Source organism: Falco peregrinus, chromosome 1, assembly GCF_023634155.1.
Source record: "Falco peregrinus isolate bFalPer1 chromosome 1, bFalPer1.pri, whole genome shotgun sequence".
NCBI classification, from domain to species: domain Eukaryota; kingdom Metazoa; phylum Chordata; class Aves; order Falconiformes; family Falconidae; genus Falco; species Falco peregrinus.
The window spans coordinates 123,429,960-123,448,869 of record NC_073721.1 but is presented as its reverse complement, the minus strand read 5'-3'; the positions used below and the strand labels follow the sequence as shown (position 1 = coordinate 123,448,869).

Genomic DNA, 18,910 nt, shown 5'->3' with positions numbered 1-18,910 from the left:
AAAGGAACACAAAATGACAGTAACTAGGAAGAAAAACTTTTTTCTAGCACTGTCAGCTTTCTTCAAGTCACCCAACAATCTGTCATTAAAAAAAAAAAAAAGACATATCAACATTAGTCACCAGTTTGCCCAAAGCAACTGCAGCACAGCCAAATAATTACAAGAGTATGCTAAAGTAGAACAATATTACCAAATGCAAGATACGGAAAAATTAATGGTAACAGTGAACAGCTCAAATAAAACAACTTCGGGGATAAAGTGCTAGACTTCATCTGACAAATTTTTTAACAAAAAAGGCAGGGAGAAGGGGAAGAGGCAGAGCCAGACACCACTGTGACTGGTAACTGTTCTGCACAGCACAAAATACACAGGTGTCTTCTGTCACTATATTCTAAATAAATATCTGGTACCTTGACCACATTTTGAACTTTTCAAGGAAGCCATTTCTTCCTGAACCCTGAGTGGGAAAAAGCATAACCTGCTTAGAAGCCCTGTTTATAGTACATACTTTACTAGAAAAAAATAGATTAAAGCTACTGTGCATGTATATACACACACATACATTTTTAGATATCCAAGTTTCTGATTAAACATATTCCAGACCATTAGAGTTTTTATGCATTTTCTCTCTTTTTAAGGTAAGCTAAAAGTGAGGTTTTAGTCCTTAACCATACATAAATCCTCCTCAATCACCTCCTTAAAATATCTCAAAGGCATTTGTGTGCCGTCTCAAATTATTTGAAACGTTATATGCAGTATAATTACATTTACATAATCATTTAGCAAATCAAGTCCAATAATGCCTACATTTTCTCAGCATCATGAGCAGATTGCAGATTACAAAGTCATTTCCTTACTTCACTGAAACCATTTTTAAGCTTCTTCCTTCTTTTAAATGTATACCGCTGATTTCCAGTGTGGTCCATGCTATTTGGAGACCAGCGCAACTGGTCCAAACAACAAAACCACATGACAATGCTATTCATAGTACTCACACATATTCTTTTATCAGCTCAAAGCTTTTTGCTTTTTTTTCTCCCCCCCCCCCCCCCCCCCCCAGCCCACAACTGGCAATTCTCCACCTATCAAATACGAAGGCAACACAACAGTAACTAACTGGCATTGTCAACCTTCCTACAGTCTCTAGCGTGTGTCTAACCATCAATATGCATGGTACCCGCCTCTCAGTACTAACTCAGTTCTATAAAGCTGTGTTGATATTTCATGTAAATTTGGAGATTTTAGTCACCTACATTAAGCATCGGTTTTCATTTTCAACTGAAGCTGGTTGTAGAGCATTCTCTTCCTTTTTAAAAATATGTTTAAAAACTTACCATATAACTTCTCTTACAGAACATTTCAAAGAAATGTATTTCTGAAGGATGTGATCCAGTTTCCACCATCTTACTTTTTAACTTTCAACAGTAACATATGGAAGCCCAAACTGCTTGCCAAATGTGTATCTAGATCGGCTACACCAGGTATCCACCAAGGAAGGGAACAGGATCAGTCAACTGAATGTCTTCCTCATCTGTGTACATCCATGTACAGAGACACAATTCCCAGATCTCCAATTTCATATGAAGTTCACTCAAATTCAAAAAAAGAAACTATGAACCAATTCAAATGCTACCAAAATACCGTAACATCCATGGTTAACAAACTACTGTACTGTATGACATATAAATAACAGTTCAAAATACACGTTGGTAATCCATAGCCTGGAAAAGCAGGAATGCTGGGGAGGTGGACAAAACCGGATAAAAAACAAAACCCAAAAGCTTTTGGTTTATAAACATAGTGTTTCAACACCAACTTTTCTGTTTATGTTCCCCACACTGTTACACTTTTCTCTTGGCGTATGCTCCATCTGGCTGTGGAGATGCATCTGCTTCTTTATGCTACAGGCTCTACATGTGCTGATGAGCTCTACATGCTTACTCAAAGCTATGATCTGACAATCGCATCTCTGATGCTATATATATGTCTATGACTAAAGAACACATATTGCTCCTGTAACAGCTCTTCATTAAAATTTTGTGAAAAGGCAGAGAAATAGAGTGCCCATTTGGTATTTTAATGCCAGATGATGCACTGAATACAGCTTCTCTAAGACTAAACTTACTTATTTACACTACTGTAAACAGTAGCAGGTACATTTACCTGCTTTCTGTCTTGTTTCTGTCAAAACTATGACATGACCACCATCACACCAAGCCATCACAAACATTACTTCCTATCAGAGTCAGCACTTCCCATGTTAAAGAGATTTAACACAAACATCTAAATCACTTGCTGTAACTTACATGAAGAAACAATTACGGTTATTCCAATGCACCAGTCTTTTTACAAGAACGAGTACGTTTACCGTAATTACACGATACAGTTTAGGAGAAAATACTTATATATATACTTTTTAGTTACGATTTTTATTACAGATTATAGCAAATTTCAAGGACAGCTGTCAATATCTGGGATATAACCTAAGCATTATATGGCACATTACACTACACTGAAAACAGCATTAAACTATACAGCACAAAGAGGCTCATTAACTGACACCTCTGAAATTCCCATGGGCACAGATGCCAACTGGCAAAGTAGGTCACATTTTAGACAGGCTCCTAAAAAAATGAAATCACTTCAGTTTGATGAGGTGATATAATGGAACATGCACAACCCGCCCACGGCCAAGTGTAGGTAAAATAAACCCTGTTTTGCTGTATTCACTCAAGGAACACCAAACCGCCAAAAAGAGATTAAAAAAAAAAACAACAACAATAAAAAAAAAAATCTGAGCTACACAGGCAAGAAGAGCCTGTCTTCAGCTGTTGACTCCCAGAAAAGGCGAGGCTGGAAGAGAGGGAACAACTAAACAACTGCTGCTTTCTGAGGCCCTCTTGAGGGACAGAAGGACCCAACATTGAAGTGTGACCTTGCAGATAATCTGTAATAATCTTAACACACCCTACACTAAAGAAGATTGAGTGTGACTGCATGTTCATTTCCTTCTTTTCCTTTCAATCAAAAAAGAATGAACACTCAATGTCTCAAACTGCCTTCTACACATTAAAACATTTTGTTGACCATATGGATACAGAATCCTGCTAAAACCTGAAATTCTTCCCACTTTACTCTGCAGAAGTACTCTACTTCTTTCCTCAGGAAAAATAATTACTTGCCAAGAATAATGTGTTACAGAAAAAAGTCCATGAATATTAAAGCATAAAATTCTGTAACACCTACGGCAAGTCCTTCAAATCATAGACAGTGCTTCAGTGTAACAACCTTCAACTGTGCCATTATGGCTTTGTAGAACTAAATACATGATCCTAATATTTCAAGAATTCAAAGCACACACTGAATGAGAGTTACACTTTATTCAATATCCCTACATGGCCCATCTAACCTATGCAAGACCACTAGCTTTCAACTCAACTATAAAAAAAACAAGACGATTTAAACCTGACTGTGCAACAGAACAAAACCTCTCTCATCTGACGTGAAAAGGACCATATTATCCAAGAGGAAAAAACATAAAAGAATCGTTTTGAATTATAATTTATATTTCTGAAATTGTATTAAGAGGTTATTTTGGAATTCTTTTTCCCTTTCATGAGGCTTAAAGGAAATATTACATCTTGAGTAAATGTCTTTTACTAAAAGGTCAGGAGATCAGCCATCATAAGCAAAATTTCACTGTCCTCACCAACATCACCTGTTTTCACCTTTCATATTTCAAAGGGATGCCGAAATTAATCTAAAAAAAAAACCCCATTAGACCAGTTGTGCCTGGTCCTGATCAGCAAGGAAGTTTTTTCACAGACTTATGTATTTCTGAAGATTTTTAAGCATTTCACACAATCATGTTTTACCCTATTTACCTCTTCTTTCCCAATGCTGTAAAACATATTCAGACAGCAAAAAAAGTCACACATCACAGAGGTTAAGCACCAGTGCAAAAATGCCACACAAATTATCCTTTAAAACTGCTTGCAGGCCAGCTATTGCAAGATCTTCTCCCTTAAAAGTACCAAATTTCAGGGAATGGACTGTCTCCAAGTATACTACTGATAGTTAGAAAACTAAAAACTTACGTTAAAATGAAATTCTGTAACTTCCAATTCCAGCTATTCAAAAGTCTATGATTCTGCCAAGATGGCCGAAAAACCATATTCCTTACACCCCTATAAGTTACTAGTCACCAAACAGCTATGAAAGAAAAAAAAAATGTTATGAGAAATACCCATAGCAAGAAATAGGTACAGAAGCCAACGATTTGATAGGTAACCTGTTTAGAAACTGAATGGAGGGGGAAAAAAAAAAAAAAAAAGAAGTAGTGGGGGTACAAGGAAATATTAACAGAAATTGAAAAGAAAAAGGGACCACCAAAAACACATAGAAGAGACAAAAGAAATTAGAAAATAATAGGTACAGGACAGCAACAGAGCATTCACATTACAATAACATGTACAGTGAAAGACATAAGGGTAAGTATCAAAAAAATTCCTAGTATTCATTTAAGATGTCAGTGCTCTCCCTCCTACTATGTTTTCACACAAACGTTCCAGCAGCAACAGAAGATACCAAGCTCTGGGCATATAAAAGCAATTCCTATGCCAAAATTGAACAGGAGGCAACTATAAGGGGAAGATGTCTCATCGATTTCACTTAATCAGTTACAACATTGCCATCTATCCAGTACTGAAAATGAGTATCAGTAGATTTGTTTCTTCTCTTATACAGCTTCTGAACTGTGTAGAATTAGCTTTCCTTCTAGTACAGAACAATGCACACAACAACAAAAAACCCCCACAACCCTGCTGTCGAACATATCAGGACTACAGTGGATCAAGACTAGTCTCATGGTGAGCCTACATCACAATACCATTTGTCATATTCAAGGAGGCAAGTGAATTATTAAGATATATACATCAGCTATAACTCCATAAAATACAATTACATATACTAAATCAATTTAGAATAAGCTTGACAGATTTTCAGGTGGTGGGTTTTTTTGTAATGTTTGTTAAAACCATATTTCTACATAGGCACAATAAAGAGAAGCCATTTCATGCTGTTCTTTCAGAACATTTCCAAAAGGCTGGTGCTGTAACCTTACCTCTGTCACACCACAAGCATCCATCAACGGTGACATTACATGAAACAGTGAGCTTTTGGCAGCTTGCTACTGCTTCAATACAGGAGTCTTACTCTCCCCATCTCGTCTCCCATGTTCCTCCCTACCTACGCTGTACCTGCCACTGCAGCTGCTCCAAAGCACAGCATATTCTCCACTGAACCTATTCAGCTCTGTTGTAAAGCAAAGTAGTAGATAGTTTTCCACTGAGTATGTTTTTCTAAATTAAAGACATAGTTTACTTATAATGGAAAGCAAACCATCCAATCCCAACCACGAATGATACCTCTTAATTGCCTGAAGAACAATAGCTAATATACTACACAGTTACCACACAGGTGGAGCAAATCTGAAGTGCAATCAGTTGCAAAAAATGAAATTGCAGAGTATCTCTCTGAAATACTGCACACATCCTTTTTTTTCCTGCAATCCAACAGAGAGAAAACATCACTCTACCTTACATATAATGAGCTTGTAAATATTTCATCCTACCAATTTAACTCTATTCACAACATAGCCGTAAGTTTAAAGACCGTATTTTCCTACAAAAAGGTATACACTCCCCCTTTCGGGCTAAGTAACTTCTTCCCAAGAAGAAAGAACAGAAACAAAAACATTTCAGACTGAGGAGTGCACAGAGCTAATATGGAGAGACTCGAAGATGCACTCCTTAATTGGACTATGTTTGAAAACTGAGAGTAGAGTTCCAACTCCCACACTTGTGTAATACAGTAAACCTACAGAGGAAAATTAGAAAGAATCTGCAGATAAGTCCTTGCATGTTCCCCCAGAACAGAAACCAGATGAGCACTTGCATATGAACGGCACTTTTTTATGTAGTTTCCAGGAGTCAAATGCTTGACACTGGTAAAAAAGCCCACCAACAAAAAATTCCAAGAAAAGCTACAAGGCAGCCTTGCATAGAAATTATTTTGGAAGAAGTTCTTAATCTCGTGACATGAGGAAGCACTATTACCACAAGTCTTAACACAAAGAGGCCTTAGATACAGAACAAAAATCAGCCTGGCTGTCTTACCTGCATCCCTATCTCAAATTCACATCTGTCACAATCAAAAGCTCATCTTGAAAGAATGAGGTTTTCCCTTCCTCTACAGTAGCTATCCTTTATACTATGCCAGTGATGAAGTAATACTGCTTCAACTCTTCACAGTGTCTATTAACCCTCTCACTAGTACTCAATGCTGAAGACACGAGTTGGGCAAGTATTCTTTCTGATCATAAAACGCAGCTGACAAATGAGCAGAGAATCTTCTCAGGAAGAAATAAGGCTTTTGTCTGTTTCTCTGTTTTGTCAATCTGACTTTTGCTTGAAAATTTATTTACAAGATCAGCTAGTATCCTCCCTGTATACTCTGTGGTCCCCTCGGCAATAAACTATTCAGCTATACAAGGTTAATCACTATTTCTAAATCATTCCTAAAAAGCAAGGCATTTGTTCAGAAGACAACTTCAGAATTTAAATGAAACACTTAAGTCAGCCACCTGTTTTGGTCTATTTACAGGACTACTGGAGACATGACTTATCTGAAACGCAGTTACAGTATATAAAGGCTCCAACTGCCAAGAAAATCCTTGATTTCTACTGCATCTAATTTAGAAGTTATGTACTGTAAAGAGTTTCTATTTAAAGCACAATAAAAGCAGATGAAACCAATACCTTCAAGTAAATATATTCATGCTATTCTATTACTGCAGAAACTGAAGTAGTTCTACTGCTATGTTGTAACTGACATACAGAGCGACGGGGCAACAAATTTAATTAAGTTCGCTTGCTCTACACGTTCACTTTTTGGGCCGGGGGGGAAAGGGCCAGGGGCAGGGGGGGTGGCTGAGCAAGGGGCAGCAGAGGCTGTGACTGATTTGATCTGTGTGCAGCGTTTGACCCATGAAGCGGCTACTACCTCAGAAAAGGGGCCAACTGTAACTGTCAGGTGGAGGGCACTCTTCTTACCTCATTCTCCATCCAATCAATTATTTCCATGAAAACCTTGAACACTTCACCCCCTCCCTCCCCTGGAAAAACAACTATCTTCCACACCTCTATTTCCACTGCCAAGTCTGGCTGAAATCAAACATGATTCCCAGAAACCGGCAGGGGGGTGGAGGGCAGATGGGAAAAAACATGGCTGTAAAGATGACATTGCCTTAGAGAAACCAGGCTAAAAGCAGTAGTTTACATTTTATGACAACGTTTTCAAGTTATTAAAACACGTTTGATTAAAGTGTCTTACAATACTCTATATTGCTCTATAATTTAACTATTAAGGAGATAAGAAAACTGACACATCTTTTCAAATTGTTACCTCAACGATATCTGAGTTGGTTCTGCTTTCATGGGGCTCGTTGTATTCTGTGTATTTAAGTAGAACTTTGTCCATATCAGTGCTGGCATACTGAAAAAGTTTGTTAGAGCTGTTAAAAATGATGAGTGCTATTTCACAGTCACAGAGTACACTCAACTCATATGCCTTCTTCATTAATCCAAACTTCCTCTTTGTAAAGGTGACCTGGAGAAGAAAGAATAATGATTTAATTTTTTTTAAAAAAACACGACCGCCATTTGAAGGACTATAATCCAGCATTCAAGGAATATACCAGTTGAGCCTACACTATTTATTCCTACTAATAAGTAACACAAACATGTATAAGCCTAACATACTATCTAACTGGCCATCACATTTGAGTGTCACTTTTAGGGCTAATACTCTATGTAAGACTAAGTTAAACAACTACACCCTCCCAACTATTCCACTGGTATAGCTATCAAGGAGAATTAACGTTTGTAGGATCCTCTAACCATATTACCTTCTGTTCAACCAACACTGTCTTTCCAGGTATTACATTATTTTCTTTTGTGACAACTGGTTATTCTGTAACTAGTTTACAAGTTACAACCTTAAACCTAATAAACTCAAAACCCCCATCTAATTAGATTCATTTCTAATGTTGAGTTGTTTTCCTGCCACTTGGGAAGATCACGAAACGATTATTCTGTCCAGTCAAAACCACTGTGGGGAAATAAACCCATTACAGACCATCACTGAGGAACATGTGCCCATCAGGGAAGGAGGAAAGACACTTAGTTCTAAAAATCACCATCAATTATGAAAAAATAGTTTTAAAAAAATTATTCCTTTCACAAGATTTCGGTTAGTTAAGGATATAAAATATCAATGTATTCAACATCAAGTTGCATCAAACACAGGTTTGATGCTAAGGTCAACTTCTAAAGGACTGTATTTTTACTAAACATCCTCTTAAGTGTCTCAAAAAGGCACTTAATCTACTACTACAAAGTTAATGTTCTGACACCTTTTAAATAAAGATGCTCTTTTCGGATCTATCATTTCAATCCGAAGTTCAGCATAAAATGGAACACCCCTGCCTATGGCCATATTCACACCCCCATATTACAATTCAAAGTATATGCCTCTGTGACAAGGGAGGGACCTATATGCTCTATATGTTTAACAGACAATAATCAGTACACTTTTGCAAGACAGGAATGAAGTAAAAGACAAGAAACAATCAAACCTGTTTTATTGGGGTTTATAGTTTAACATGTTAATTACTTAGGTGTACATCAAGTTTTTGGACGATAGGTGGGAAAATTCTGAGTATACACACCTCAAGGCATTTTTCCAGAGATGAGTATCTCATGCCTATTAACTTTTTTAATACTATCCATAATACAAAACACATACTACCCTTCCCACGATACAGCATCAGAGGGATAGAGACACATATACTAACACCATTGTGTACTCAGCATGCTGACTATAACTGTATTATTAAACCAGTATATGCACTTTGCAAAGTGCCCTGTGAACCTGAGATACCTCTTCAGCTATGAAACAGTATCCATGTCTAAAACAATAAACCATAAAACCAAAAAAAACACAACACAAAACTGTTTTAACATGTGCCCCTCCCGCCAAAAATGCACCGTGCCTATGATTTTTGAAAACCTGGATTGTTAAAACTTAGCCACAGTAAGAATGGAGCAGAAGACCTAGAAAGATGAGACATGGAATGTCGGGCATATTATGATAACTATAGTTCCACTCAGTTCCTGTGCAGTGTTTCAACTTTCAAACTTCACAGGGTTTGAAGACCACTAATCACAGAGCCCTTTGTGAGGCATGAATAATCTGTGTTCAGACGAAAAGTGAGTACTTACCATTACTTTTTTTATTCAACCTTTTTGAGGCACATTTGGTGAGAAGCTCCATTAAGATACAGCACTACCTCTGAAACAATTTTATGTAAGACTGCTGTAAGACATTCAAAGTTAAACTAGGGTAAGCAGATCTTTTCACCTACTTATTGTTTAACACTTACAGTACATTAGTGAGACAAAATGCCAAAAAAATCTGAGACTTTACCCCAATGCATCTTCTGTCAGTATTTTCAGTTATCAATTCAACAAGTTGACCAAGTACAAATGTAGGTTTTACTGGGATGTACTTTCCCCAAATGCAGGTGGAAATTTTACAATCCACATATAATACAATACAGCTGCTTTTTTTTTAAAAAAAAAAAGTCTTGCATAAGTCTCCTAGCAGTTCTGTCACTTTACACATGCCTTCTTTCAGAACACTTGGTATTTATTTATCCTGTCTTGGATGGGAACATAAAGAATTACTTTTTGTCTGGATTCCTCTGTGGATTTGGAGAAAATGTGGTGTTTTTTTCCTAAATAGCTGTTGTTCTTTTGACACTTTAATTAGAAGACACTTAAGAAATTATTACCTGAGTATGAGCAGGTATAGACTGGTACTACTGTTTAGGTTTTATCAGGAAAAAGGCATCATAAACAAAATGTGTGTGTGCACTACATTACTTTCAGAAGTCGTTAAACGAGAAGACTGAAGGCTTAGTTCCACTGAGGACCATATGATCCTGGACAAGAGATCTTAACTACTCTACTGAAACGTTACCTTTCTTGCCTCTTGTAAGGCTGTTTTACTTTTGAGATTCTCAGCTAGCATCAGTTTCTCACTTTGTGTTTGGACAGTGCTTAGCACAAACCCCACTACCACTGGAGACCCAAGCCTTACTTTAATGCACATAGATTATTATAAACTCAGAAAGCAGAATTAGTTCTGCAAATTTCTTTTTTTTTTCCCCTTGCCATTTAGTGTGCCATTTAGGACCACACTAAAATAAAAAATATATCTCTTTACTGTGGGCCAATGGCATCCTCAGAACTATTCTGATACTGCTTCTCAAAAAATGGGTGAGGAGGAGAGAGAAAAGCAGCAAGACTGAGCTCCTTTGATATCTAATTTACTGTACTTTATTCTTTTCAGCTTAATGAAGACAAAAGTCCTACTGCTCATTCAAGCAGATTAATTAATAATACAATGACAGTCTCATGACAATTGTAATCCCCCAGAGTAACGATCTATATATTCTGTTTTGAGCTCACATATAATCCCATCAAAAATAAGATGCTTCTGATAAAACAATAGCTCTTCTTCCCACATAAGTTATATGAACTTGCTCTGCAGGAAAAGCTCTACACATTCTACTCACATTTTCAAACAAAAAACCCTAACCTTTATACTAAACATCTAAACAGGGCATCATATGCATGTTCATGAATGACCTACTGACCAGCTATGTATGCCACACAAAAACTGACAAAACACAACTGAACTATACTTCCCATTTTGCATAAAAAAAACCCACCATAACTAAATGCCCTTCTTCTGGGTCAATGATAAAAACTCTCACAAGTAGATTAATACCTAACAAATACTCAATGCACCAGTACGTTTTCATAGGTTAAACCTCTATATACTAGCTACCAAAACCACAGGACACCAGTGGGGTTAAAGAACATAACCAGCACCTCTACACAGACAAAAAAAAAATTTGGCTCCACTAACAAAAGCTATTTAATCTCTTTAAGACCTTTTAAAAACAAGATGCAGTATGTTATCATCTCTAAGTTTCTACAGAAAAAAGGTAGGGCAAGCCTAATTCCACTTTTAAGTTAAAAGTTTAAAGCCTCTTCCTAGTCACTAACTCCCCCCCTCAAAAATAATGTTAGCCAAAGGACAGCCAGAAACAAAACTTAGAATTTAATCCCCATATTTTACTTCAGTCACAGCAATGGTACAAGTGGGCTAAAATTTGATAAAAATTCCCTTGGAAAAAACCTAACACCACCATTACAGTATTAACAATATTTGTATTTCAAGTGGAACAAAACCAAGGCTGTCCAACTTACTCCAAACAAGTTAAAAAAAGGTGGGAGGTGGGTCATTTTCCACCTCTTCAATGTGCCCGAAGTCCTAGAGCAAGAGTGAAAGAACTTAATTTATTAATTCATCTACTTTTACTACTTGTACTTAAGACATTTATCTACATCAAACATACAGTCACTGTGTGATTAAAGCTGTTCAAACACAATACTTGGCTTTCTCCCAAACTCCAATAATACTTTTCTTGCTATATATAGTCTTCTCCAAGTTTACACTGCTTTGAAGTGATACAGGGACAAAAACAATCCTGATTTCACAAACAAAACAATGGGCTCTGAGCTGATGTGTCAGCAGCAAGACAGTCCCATGGAATTCTGACACTACACCAACATCAAGCTGGTACTCAGGAGAAATTAGAAAAAGCAAATCAAATACTAGGAGGGGAACGGAGAACAAACATCAGTATACCATTCTGCAAGTCCCCGTTTTGCATGCATCTTGAGCATTGCAGTTCTGGGTCCCTTTGCCACCAAAACCAATGTAGCAACAGTCAAGAAGGTTTAGTAAAAAGTAGCAAGAATGTTCAAAGGTGTGGAATAAACTCTGTATTAAAGCAGCTAAGTAAGCAAGGGTGCTTCAGGGGGACAAAGTTACTTGAAGAGAAAGTGAGAAAAAATGGCAGAGTTCCATAGAATAACAAACAAGATGAACAGACTGGATAGGAAGTGTCTGCTGCCTCTTCCATCCAGGGGCTAAACAAGCAGCAGAATCATGACAAAGTGTAAATGAAACTGTGTTTCTTGAAACAACAGATAATAGACCTATAGGAAATCCTACACAAAAGATGTTGTAAATGCTGCAACTTTATAAGGGCTCAAAGGATAACTGAACAAGTTCACTGGCAGGGGATGGGGAAACAAAACAAAGCAAAAAAAAAAAATCCATTAATGGTTACTAAATATACGGAAACCACATCCAGCTCAGGAAATCCCTGAGCTAAGAATAGTTAGAAGCTGGAAGAGGATTACAGGAGTAGTGTAACATGTGTATCTCCATCCTACACTTACTTGCTTATGACCATCATTGGACAAAAGATACTGGCCTAGCAGCATCTTTGGTCTGACCCACTATGACTGTTCTTAAAGATCCTAAGTTATCTACAACACTATTCCTCAAAAATGGTAGCTTCCAGAGACCCCACTCTACATTTCAATAACCTATTAAAATGTTATTTCCTATCTCATGTAGCAATTTTGAAGTTGAGAGGAAACACTACTTCCACAGTGTCCTTGATTTTGTATTTTTCTAGTTCATAGGACACCTCTTTAATAGGGCAAAGAGCAGCCAAGTAAGCAGCTTTCCCCAAAACACTGCAATTCTGAGTACTCTGCCCTTTTGGCTGACCATTTTTAAAGACTTGTAGAAAACAGCTCTTACAAGGAATATAAATCAATGCTTTTAAAAGAGAATCATGTTAACAAAATTCATTACTGTACCTAAAGCACTGTAGATCACTGTCCAAAGCTATGTCAAATGTCTCTCTCAAAGAGGCTGCAGGCAAATACTTTTATTACATCCTTTCTGAATTTCTCATCCTTTCTCTATCTTTATGACTAAATTTTCCTAGTAGCGATCAGATCAAGTAAGGTGTCTCTTTCAACACAATCCTCCAGTCTACTGGAAGTAGATTAGTGTACCATTTAAATAAGAATAGTAGTTTTACAGTGAATTTGATTTAAAGTAGTAATTGATATTATTTTAATTAACAGTTTTCCCTCAAACAGTAGTACAACCATTGAGATGTTATTTCTTATTTGTATTCTGGTAATGCCATCTGTAGATACAGGAAGACAAAGCTTGGCTTTAGAAGAGTGAATTAAGATGAAGATAGTCAAAGTTTGCATTCATTTTCAGGATTACTGATTAACTTGTTCATGCAGGCTCCTCCTTTCTCACCTGTCTGTTCCGTTCATCCATTATTCTTGTAATCTGTATTTTCTTTCTCCCCATTTTCAGCCTCTTCTTTCTTTTGTTTTGCAATCCAGAAATACACTAATCCAAGAAATATCACTCTTCAGTATTCTAACACATGATATAGTTTTCTTTTACTTTGTCTTCAGCTTGAGAAAAGGTTCCTATTTCTTCTTATTAGCACCTAAAAAATAAAATTTTGAAATAAATAATTTCAGTGAAGAACCAAGTATTTTCATTGGTAAAATATTATACTACGTATTTTGTTCCAATTAAACAGACTCCAATTAGTTTGCCAGATTCAATCTACACACTACAGGTTTAAAATGACCAATAATTTCATACACTTCCAAACAGATGCTTTAAAAATTTACCATTTTAAGAGGGGGTGGTGCTCACCACTCTGCACTTTAGGCCTTGAGTTATCTGAGGTTTCAAAAATTTACCCACAAGGTTCTGGTAAACTCCATTATTTTAGGAAACCTTATAGAGAAACCACTTTGTGTTTCCTGTTCCTTTTGTAAAATTATCATCACAATAACAAAACAAAGCCACAAGAATATGGAGTTTCTGTTCCTAAACTAAATTACATCTCATTTGGTAAGACACTGGGAAGCAGCAGGGAGAAAAAAAGGAAAGAGGGAATATCTTTACTTGAAAAGGATGAAGACCACAGAAATATCTTCACGACAGAACTATTTCACAGCTACCAAGACCAATGAATAATAAACACATTCACACAGTTACACTCTCTACAAGAACTAGTAAGTTCCACATTTGCCAATACCCAATTACCAGTCCAGCACTTGTTTTAATTTATTATATTGTTTAGAAAGATAAAGGTGCATGCAACTTGAAAAGCCAATGTGCCGTCTTTGTTTTTTAATCTGGTACTAATGCACCAAAGTGACTTGTAAAACACTGATATTTAGAAAACTTTAAAGTAATTTTTGGTTAAAAAAAATTGTTAAACCATATTCCAAACATACTGCTTAGACTGTAGGATAACATTAATTCAAAAAAACTGGAGAACAATTGAAAATAAATAGCCTCTAAAACATCAGTTGTATACTAGAATGTATAAACATGAAATAGATACACCTTATTCTATTACCACATAATATTCATTAAAATAAAAGGAGTAAAACCAGCCACAATATTAGCTTATAACCTCTCTTAACTTTCCAACCCAAAATGTCTTGTGAAATCAAGCCTTGCATATTTTAATATGGGTGTCACAATGCCATATCCTTGAGGCCATGTGTAGAAAGCAGTGCAACCACATCACCATCAGAGAGTTAATAAGTAGAGACAGCAAGAGGTGATTAGTCACAGGCTACACTTCACAATACATTCAATTTACACTGAGGAAACTACTATGACATTCTGATGCAGCTTGGGAGAAAAAAAAAGAAAAAAAAAAAAAAAGAGGTGGAAGAACATGACAAAATGAAGGAATGTCATTTTACATTTACCTGATATCAACAAAGGACTGCTTTAGTAAAACATCATAAAATGCCCAACAGTGTTTAGAAATACTGTTCCATAGAGTTTAAGATTAGCCATGGAGTTTAAGATCAAATCAACACCAAGATTATATGATGTCCACTGATCAAAAGAATATGCATCTTGTTTATACGGTAAAACACTTACAAGCATACATCAGCATCATATTCCTTTTATTTTCTTCAAGAAAAAAAAATTACTTCCAATGTACTCCTAAAAAGGTATTAACAGGTAGCTATGTCCAGATGAATGAGCCTCCAAGATGAACATGGAAAGCAACACTGGCATATGAATTCATACCTTTTTTTGTTAAACAAACAAACAAACAAAAAACCAACAAAAAAACGGCCATGCTCTAAGAATATCCACTGGACACTAAGCTTCAATTCATAAAACATTTAGTCTTAAGTCAGCTGCCCTACACTATTAAAATAATAATAAAAAAAATAATCTCAGCTCATGCTATGATCATACATTACATTTAGTTCCACAAAAATCTGGTTGCATTCCTTGAACATACCAAATATGAGGGTCTCTATAAGGAGCTCTTAAAATCTGTCATCTCCTTCATGTATGGCTTCCTTTTTCACATATACCATACATTATTGAAACAGTTCTCTGAATACAGAATTACCACATTCCTTTCTCTGCTTTTTAAAAGCACTCATCATCATAGCTAGTAGCTACCAATAACCATCACACGTGAGACCAAAGGTCCATCTTGTCCAGCATTTTATCTGTGGTTATTAGCAAATATCACTAGGATGGTAAAGGAGGGACACAGGAATAGAATAAACATGTACCATTTAAAAGCAATATTTATAAGCCATTTTCTCCAGACATTCAGTGATTTTTGAATCGGAACTTCTAGAGTCATATATCAAATCTTGTATTTAAAGCTTTTCAATAGATCTTTTTGAATCTGTATAATGTTTTAGCACCTAGAAGCAAGGAGTTCCACAGCTTAGTTATGCATCAGAGTACAAGATACATCCTTTCATTTAAGCCACATCCTACTAACTGTATTTGGTATCCACAGATTTTTCATTATACAAGGCAGTAAACTGTCATCTTCGCCTTTCATGTCAGTCCTGATTTTGATGCCTGCGTTTTATCTTCCTTCCTTCTTTACTCAAAACTAAAGAACCCTAGTCCAATCAACCAGTTCTACACAAAAGCCATTCTCTGGCCAGCCATCCTGTCCTCCTCTCTACCCTTTCCAGTTACACACTGTTCTTTCTGAAACAGAAGGACATCTACGGTGTAAAGTATAAAAGTTATATAAAATTTTATCATAAACTACCATAAATTTGTGCAGCAGCATAACAATACGTTATGTTCCACTACACTAGACTTACACCCAGGTAAACTTACAGTTCTTAAAATCTACCTAAGGAAACAGACCTGTGTGGGACCACACACTTTCTTCATACAGTCTTTCTCATTAACTCAGCTCTTCTGCAATACCTATTTCAAAAGCAAGTCTATGCAGTGAATAAAGAGGCTCATGGGAGAACAGGGTAGAGAGAAAAAGAAGTATATATATATTGCATAATTTCACATCATATTTAAGGATACCAAATAAGAGATGCACAAATGTTTTCCACGAGCTAATGGAAGAAACAACAGCAGGGGAACACTTATCTGCTCCATGTACCATCACACAAAGGGTAATGGGAAAACTGACAGTTAATTTTCACCAACATTGTTAAAGTTTTGGGGTGTTATTTCAGGTCTTTTTAAATTAGTATGCTCCGTTAGGTATAAATGCTTCAACCCATTTCCCATTTACAACCTCTGCTTTGCCCTCTTTAATCGGTCCACTGCTGCCTCTCAGGTCTGCTACCTTCTTCAACCTCAAGCGTTTTTCTCACTCAGCAAATTCCTATTTGCATGTCTGTCCCCATCTTCGTCCAGCCTCTCCTCCTCTCCCACAGGTTGCTATGGACACCAGAAACCTGGCTTCGAAACACATTTGCCAAAGGCAACCTAGCTCTGAGATACAGCATCTCTTTCAGTTTGAAGTCACATACGAGACAATTTCAAAGCTAAAAGCTGAAACATAAGTATGGTATGAGCTTAGGGTAGAAAGGTTCTTGACAGTAACTGCAAAATCGGAGTAAATTGGCCAGAAAAAGCCAGTTTTCTTGTGTGCTCAGAACATCCAAATGGGAAGTTACCACCAATGACAAACCCACATTACATTTCTCATGGGAGCAATGACTTTTCCTTTTTCTAATCCTTGATTATGTCAGAGTTGCTGTTTTATTTTCCATTCTGACTAGCAATAAAACTATGCAAGGTAAGATATACGGCTATGTCCATTACATGGTTACCTAAAAGGTGTAACTAGCAAAGTTTTAATTCTGCTAAGCCCTAGTTGTATTGCAAACATACTTAAGTAAAATTCATAAATTAAAGCCATTTCATCTAGACCATCAACAAACTTGTGCCCAAATAAAAGAAATCTAGCAGACATATGTGAAGCTGAATGCGTATTTATTTCTGAAAGTAAACATGAAACTCATCTGAAGTAACCCTGACGAAGGTAAAGTTCTACTTCCTTAAGTGACAGAATCCTACTACAGCCACCAAAACTGCTTTGCACTACTTGCATGAGCACACAGAAGGAATTTTTTTCTTTTTAAGATTACTTCCAGGCATTTATTAAAAAAACAATAAGCAGAGAAAAAGGAAAAAACCCATGAGTTTCATTATCAGCTTCAAACATAAAATAATGGCAGCTTGCAATAATAGCAAGAAAAATTATATTTCTAACTGTCCAAGTAAAGATCTCTACTATTGTATAAAAGTAAAATTTATTCCAAGTTTTCTGGATTTACTCCCTGTCCCAACACGTGAAAACACAATACTAAGTACTGAAAGACAACAGAACCATATGCAAAAATATACCTACATGACTGCATATTTTCAGGAACTCAGATCAGTTCGTTTGTTGTCAAGGTTGCTTATGGTTTCATAAATAGTGAGAGATATGTAACTTTAAAGCAAGAAAACTGTATTTGACCTATTTAAAAAGATTATTTCAAGGGTTCAGTGGAAACACATTATGTCTGTGCAGAACTCCACAAGGTCTGGAAGCCTTCTGGCAGAACAGGTTAGGAAAAACTGTGTCAGAATTAGACTCCTTCCACTTATTTTCCCTTAATTTCCCTCTGCCTCTGTTTCCTTGAGCTTCCATTTCACCATCACGGTTGCAGGTTACACTTGACAGCAAGAGTCTCATCACAGCTCATTTACTGCAATGCACACAAAGAGATCAGTGTCATGACGTCAGATAATTTGCATGATAACTCTCAAAAGCCACAGCTGCATGAAAACACAGATCTGTATAGATGCATCTTACACTGGTAAGCTTTTAGGTAAGGCTCACTAAATAGCAGACAGTAGTTTTTACCAAATCAAAGTTAGTAAGTCTTTTTCTAGTCTTAAAAGGAGCCTGTGCAGGTATTTCTGTAGATTTGGTCCCTAAGCGCGAAATGATGGGCATAGACTGCACAACCAAATCATGGCCAAACTGCATACCCACTGCTAATTCTAACACTTCACATGCTTACCATGGATGTGACCAGGATAAAAATATTCCCATATGTATCAAGATGGAGATGAGGCCCATCACCACGTGTCGACTGTTCTATGTTAACAAGGCAGATAACACAGAATATCTCATTATTCCATAGTACCTACAAACACGTAAGTGTCCTTCCTCCCTGCACTGTAGCACTAAGCGGAAATATTTAGGAAAAAAAATAATTAAGAGTCAAATAATGTCTTCATCAAAATAATTAATCAAAAGGCTGTACGGAGCTGGGTCAAACATGATTCTCAGATTCCATTTCACTGTCCAGAAGTGAAAGATAAGAACATTTCCTTCTTCGTAACCTCAAAAAGAATGCAAACCCATGTAAAGTAAGTATACAACTCCAGACACCTTTTCTTTTTCCTAAATCCCCCACTAATTATACAGAACATATTCACTCAGACTTAAAATCTGCACTGAACCACGTCAAGAGCCATGGGATGTTATTACCGCGCTCTA

General features: G+C 36.6%; 1 protein-coding gene across 9 annotated transcripts in view; it reads right to left on the bottom strand.

Moving 5' to 3' along the window:
* MEF2A (myocyte enhancer factor 2A) overlaps positions 1 to 18,910 on the bottom strand; it is a 92,862-nt gene that overhangs the window by 42,349 nt on the left and 31,603 nt on the right. For 8 of the 9 annotated variants that reach the window (XM_055814626.1, XM_055814573.1, XM_055814587.1 and 5 more), the window contains exons 2-3: positions 13,330 to 13,528; positions 7,465 to 7,668 (exon numbers count right to left, since the gene is read on the bottom strand). In XM_055814626.1, coding sequence (XP_055670601.1) covers positions 7,465 to 7,668; positions 13,330 to 13,383 — 258 coding nt within the window. In that variant the 5' untranslated portion in view covers positions 13,384 to 13,528. Of the gene's footprint in view, positions 1 to 7,464; positions 7,669 to 9,341; positions 9,551 to 13,329; positions 13,529 to 18,910 lie in introns of those variants that run through there. The other variant, XM_055814610.1, reaches the window with a different exon arrangement.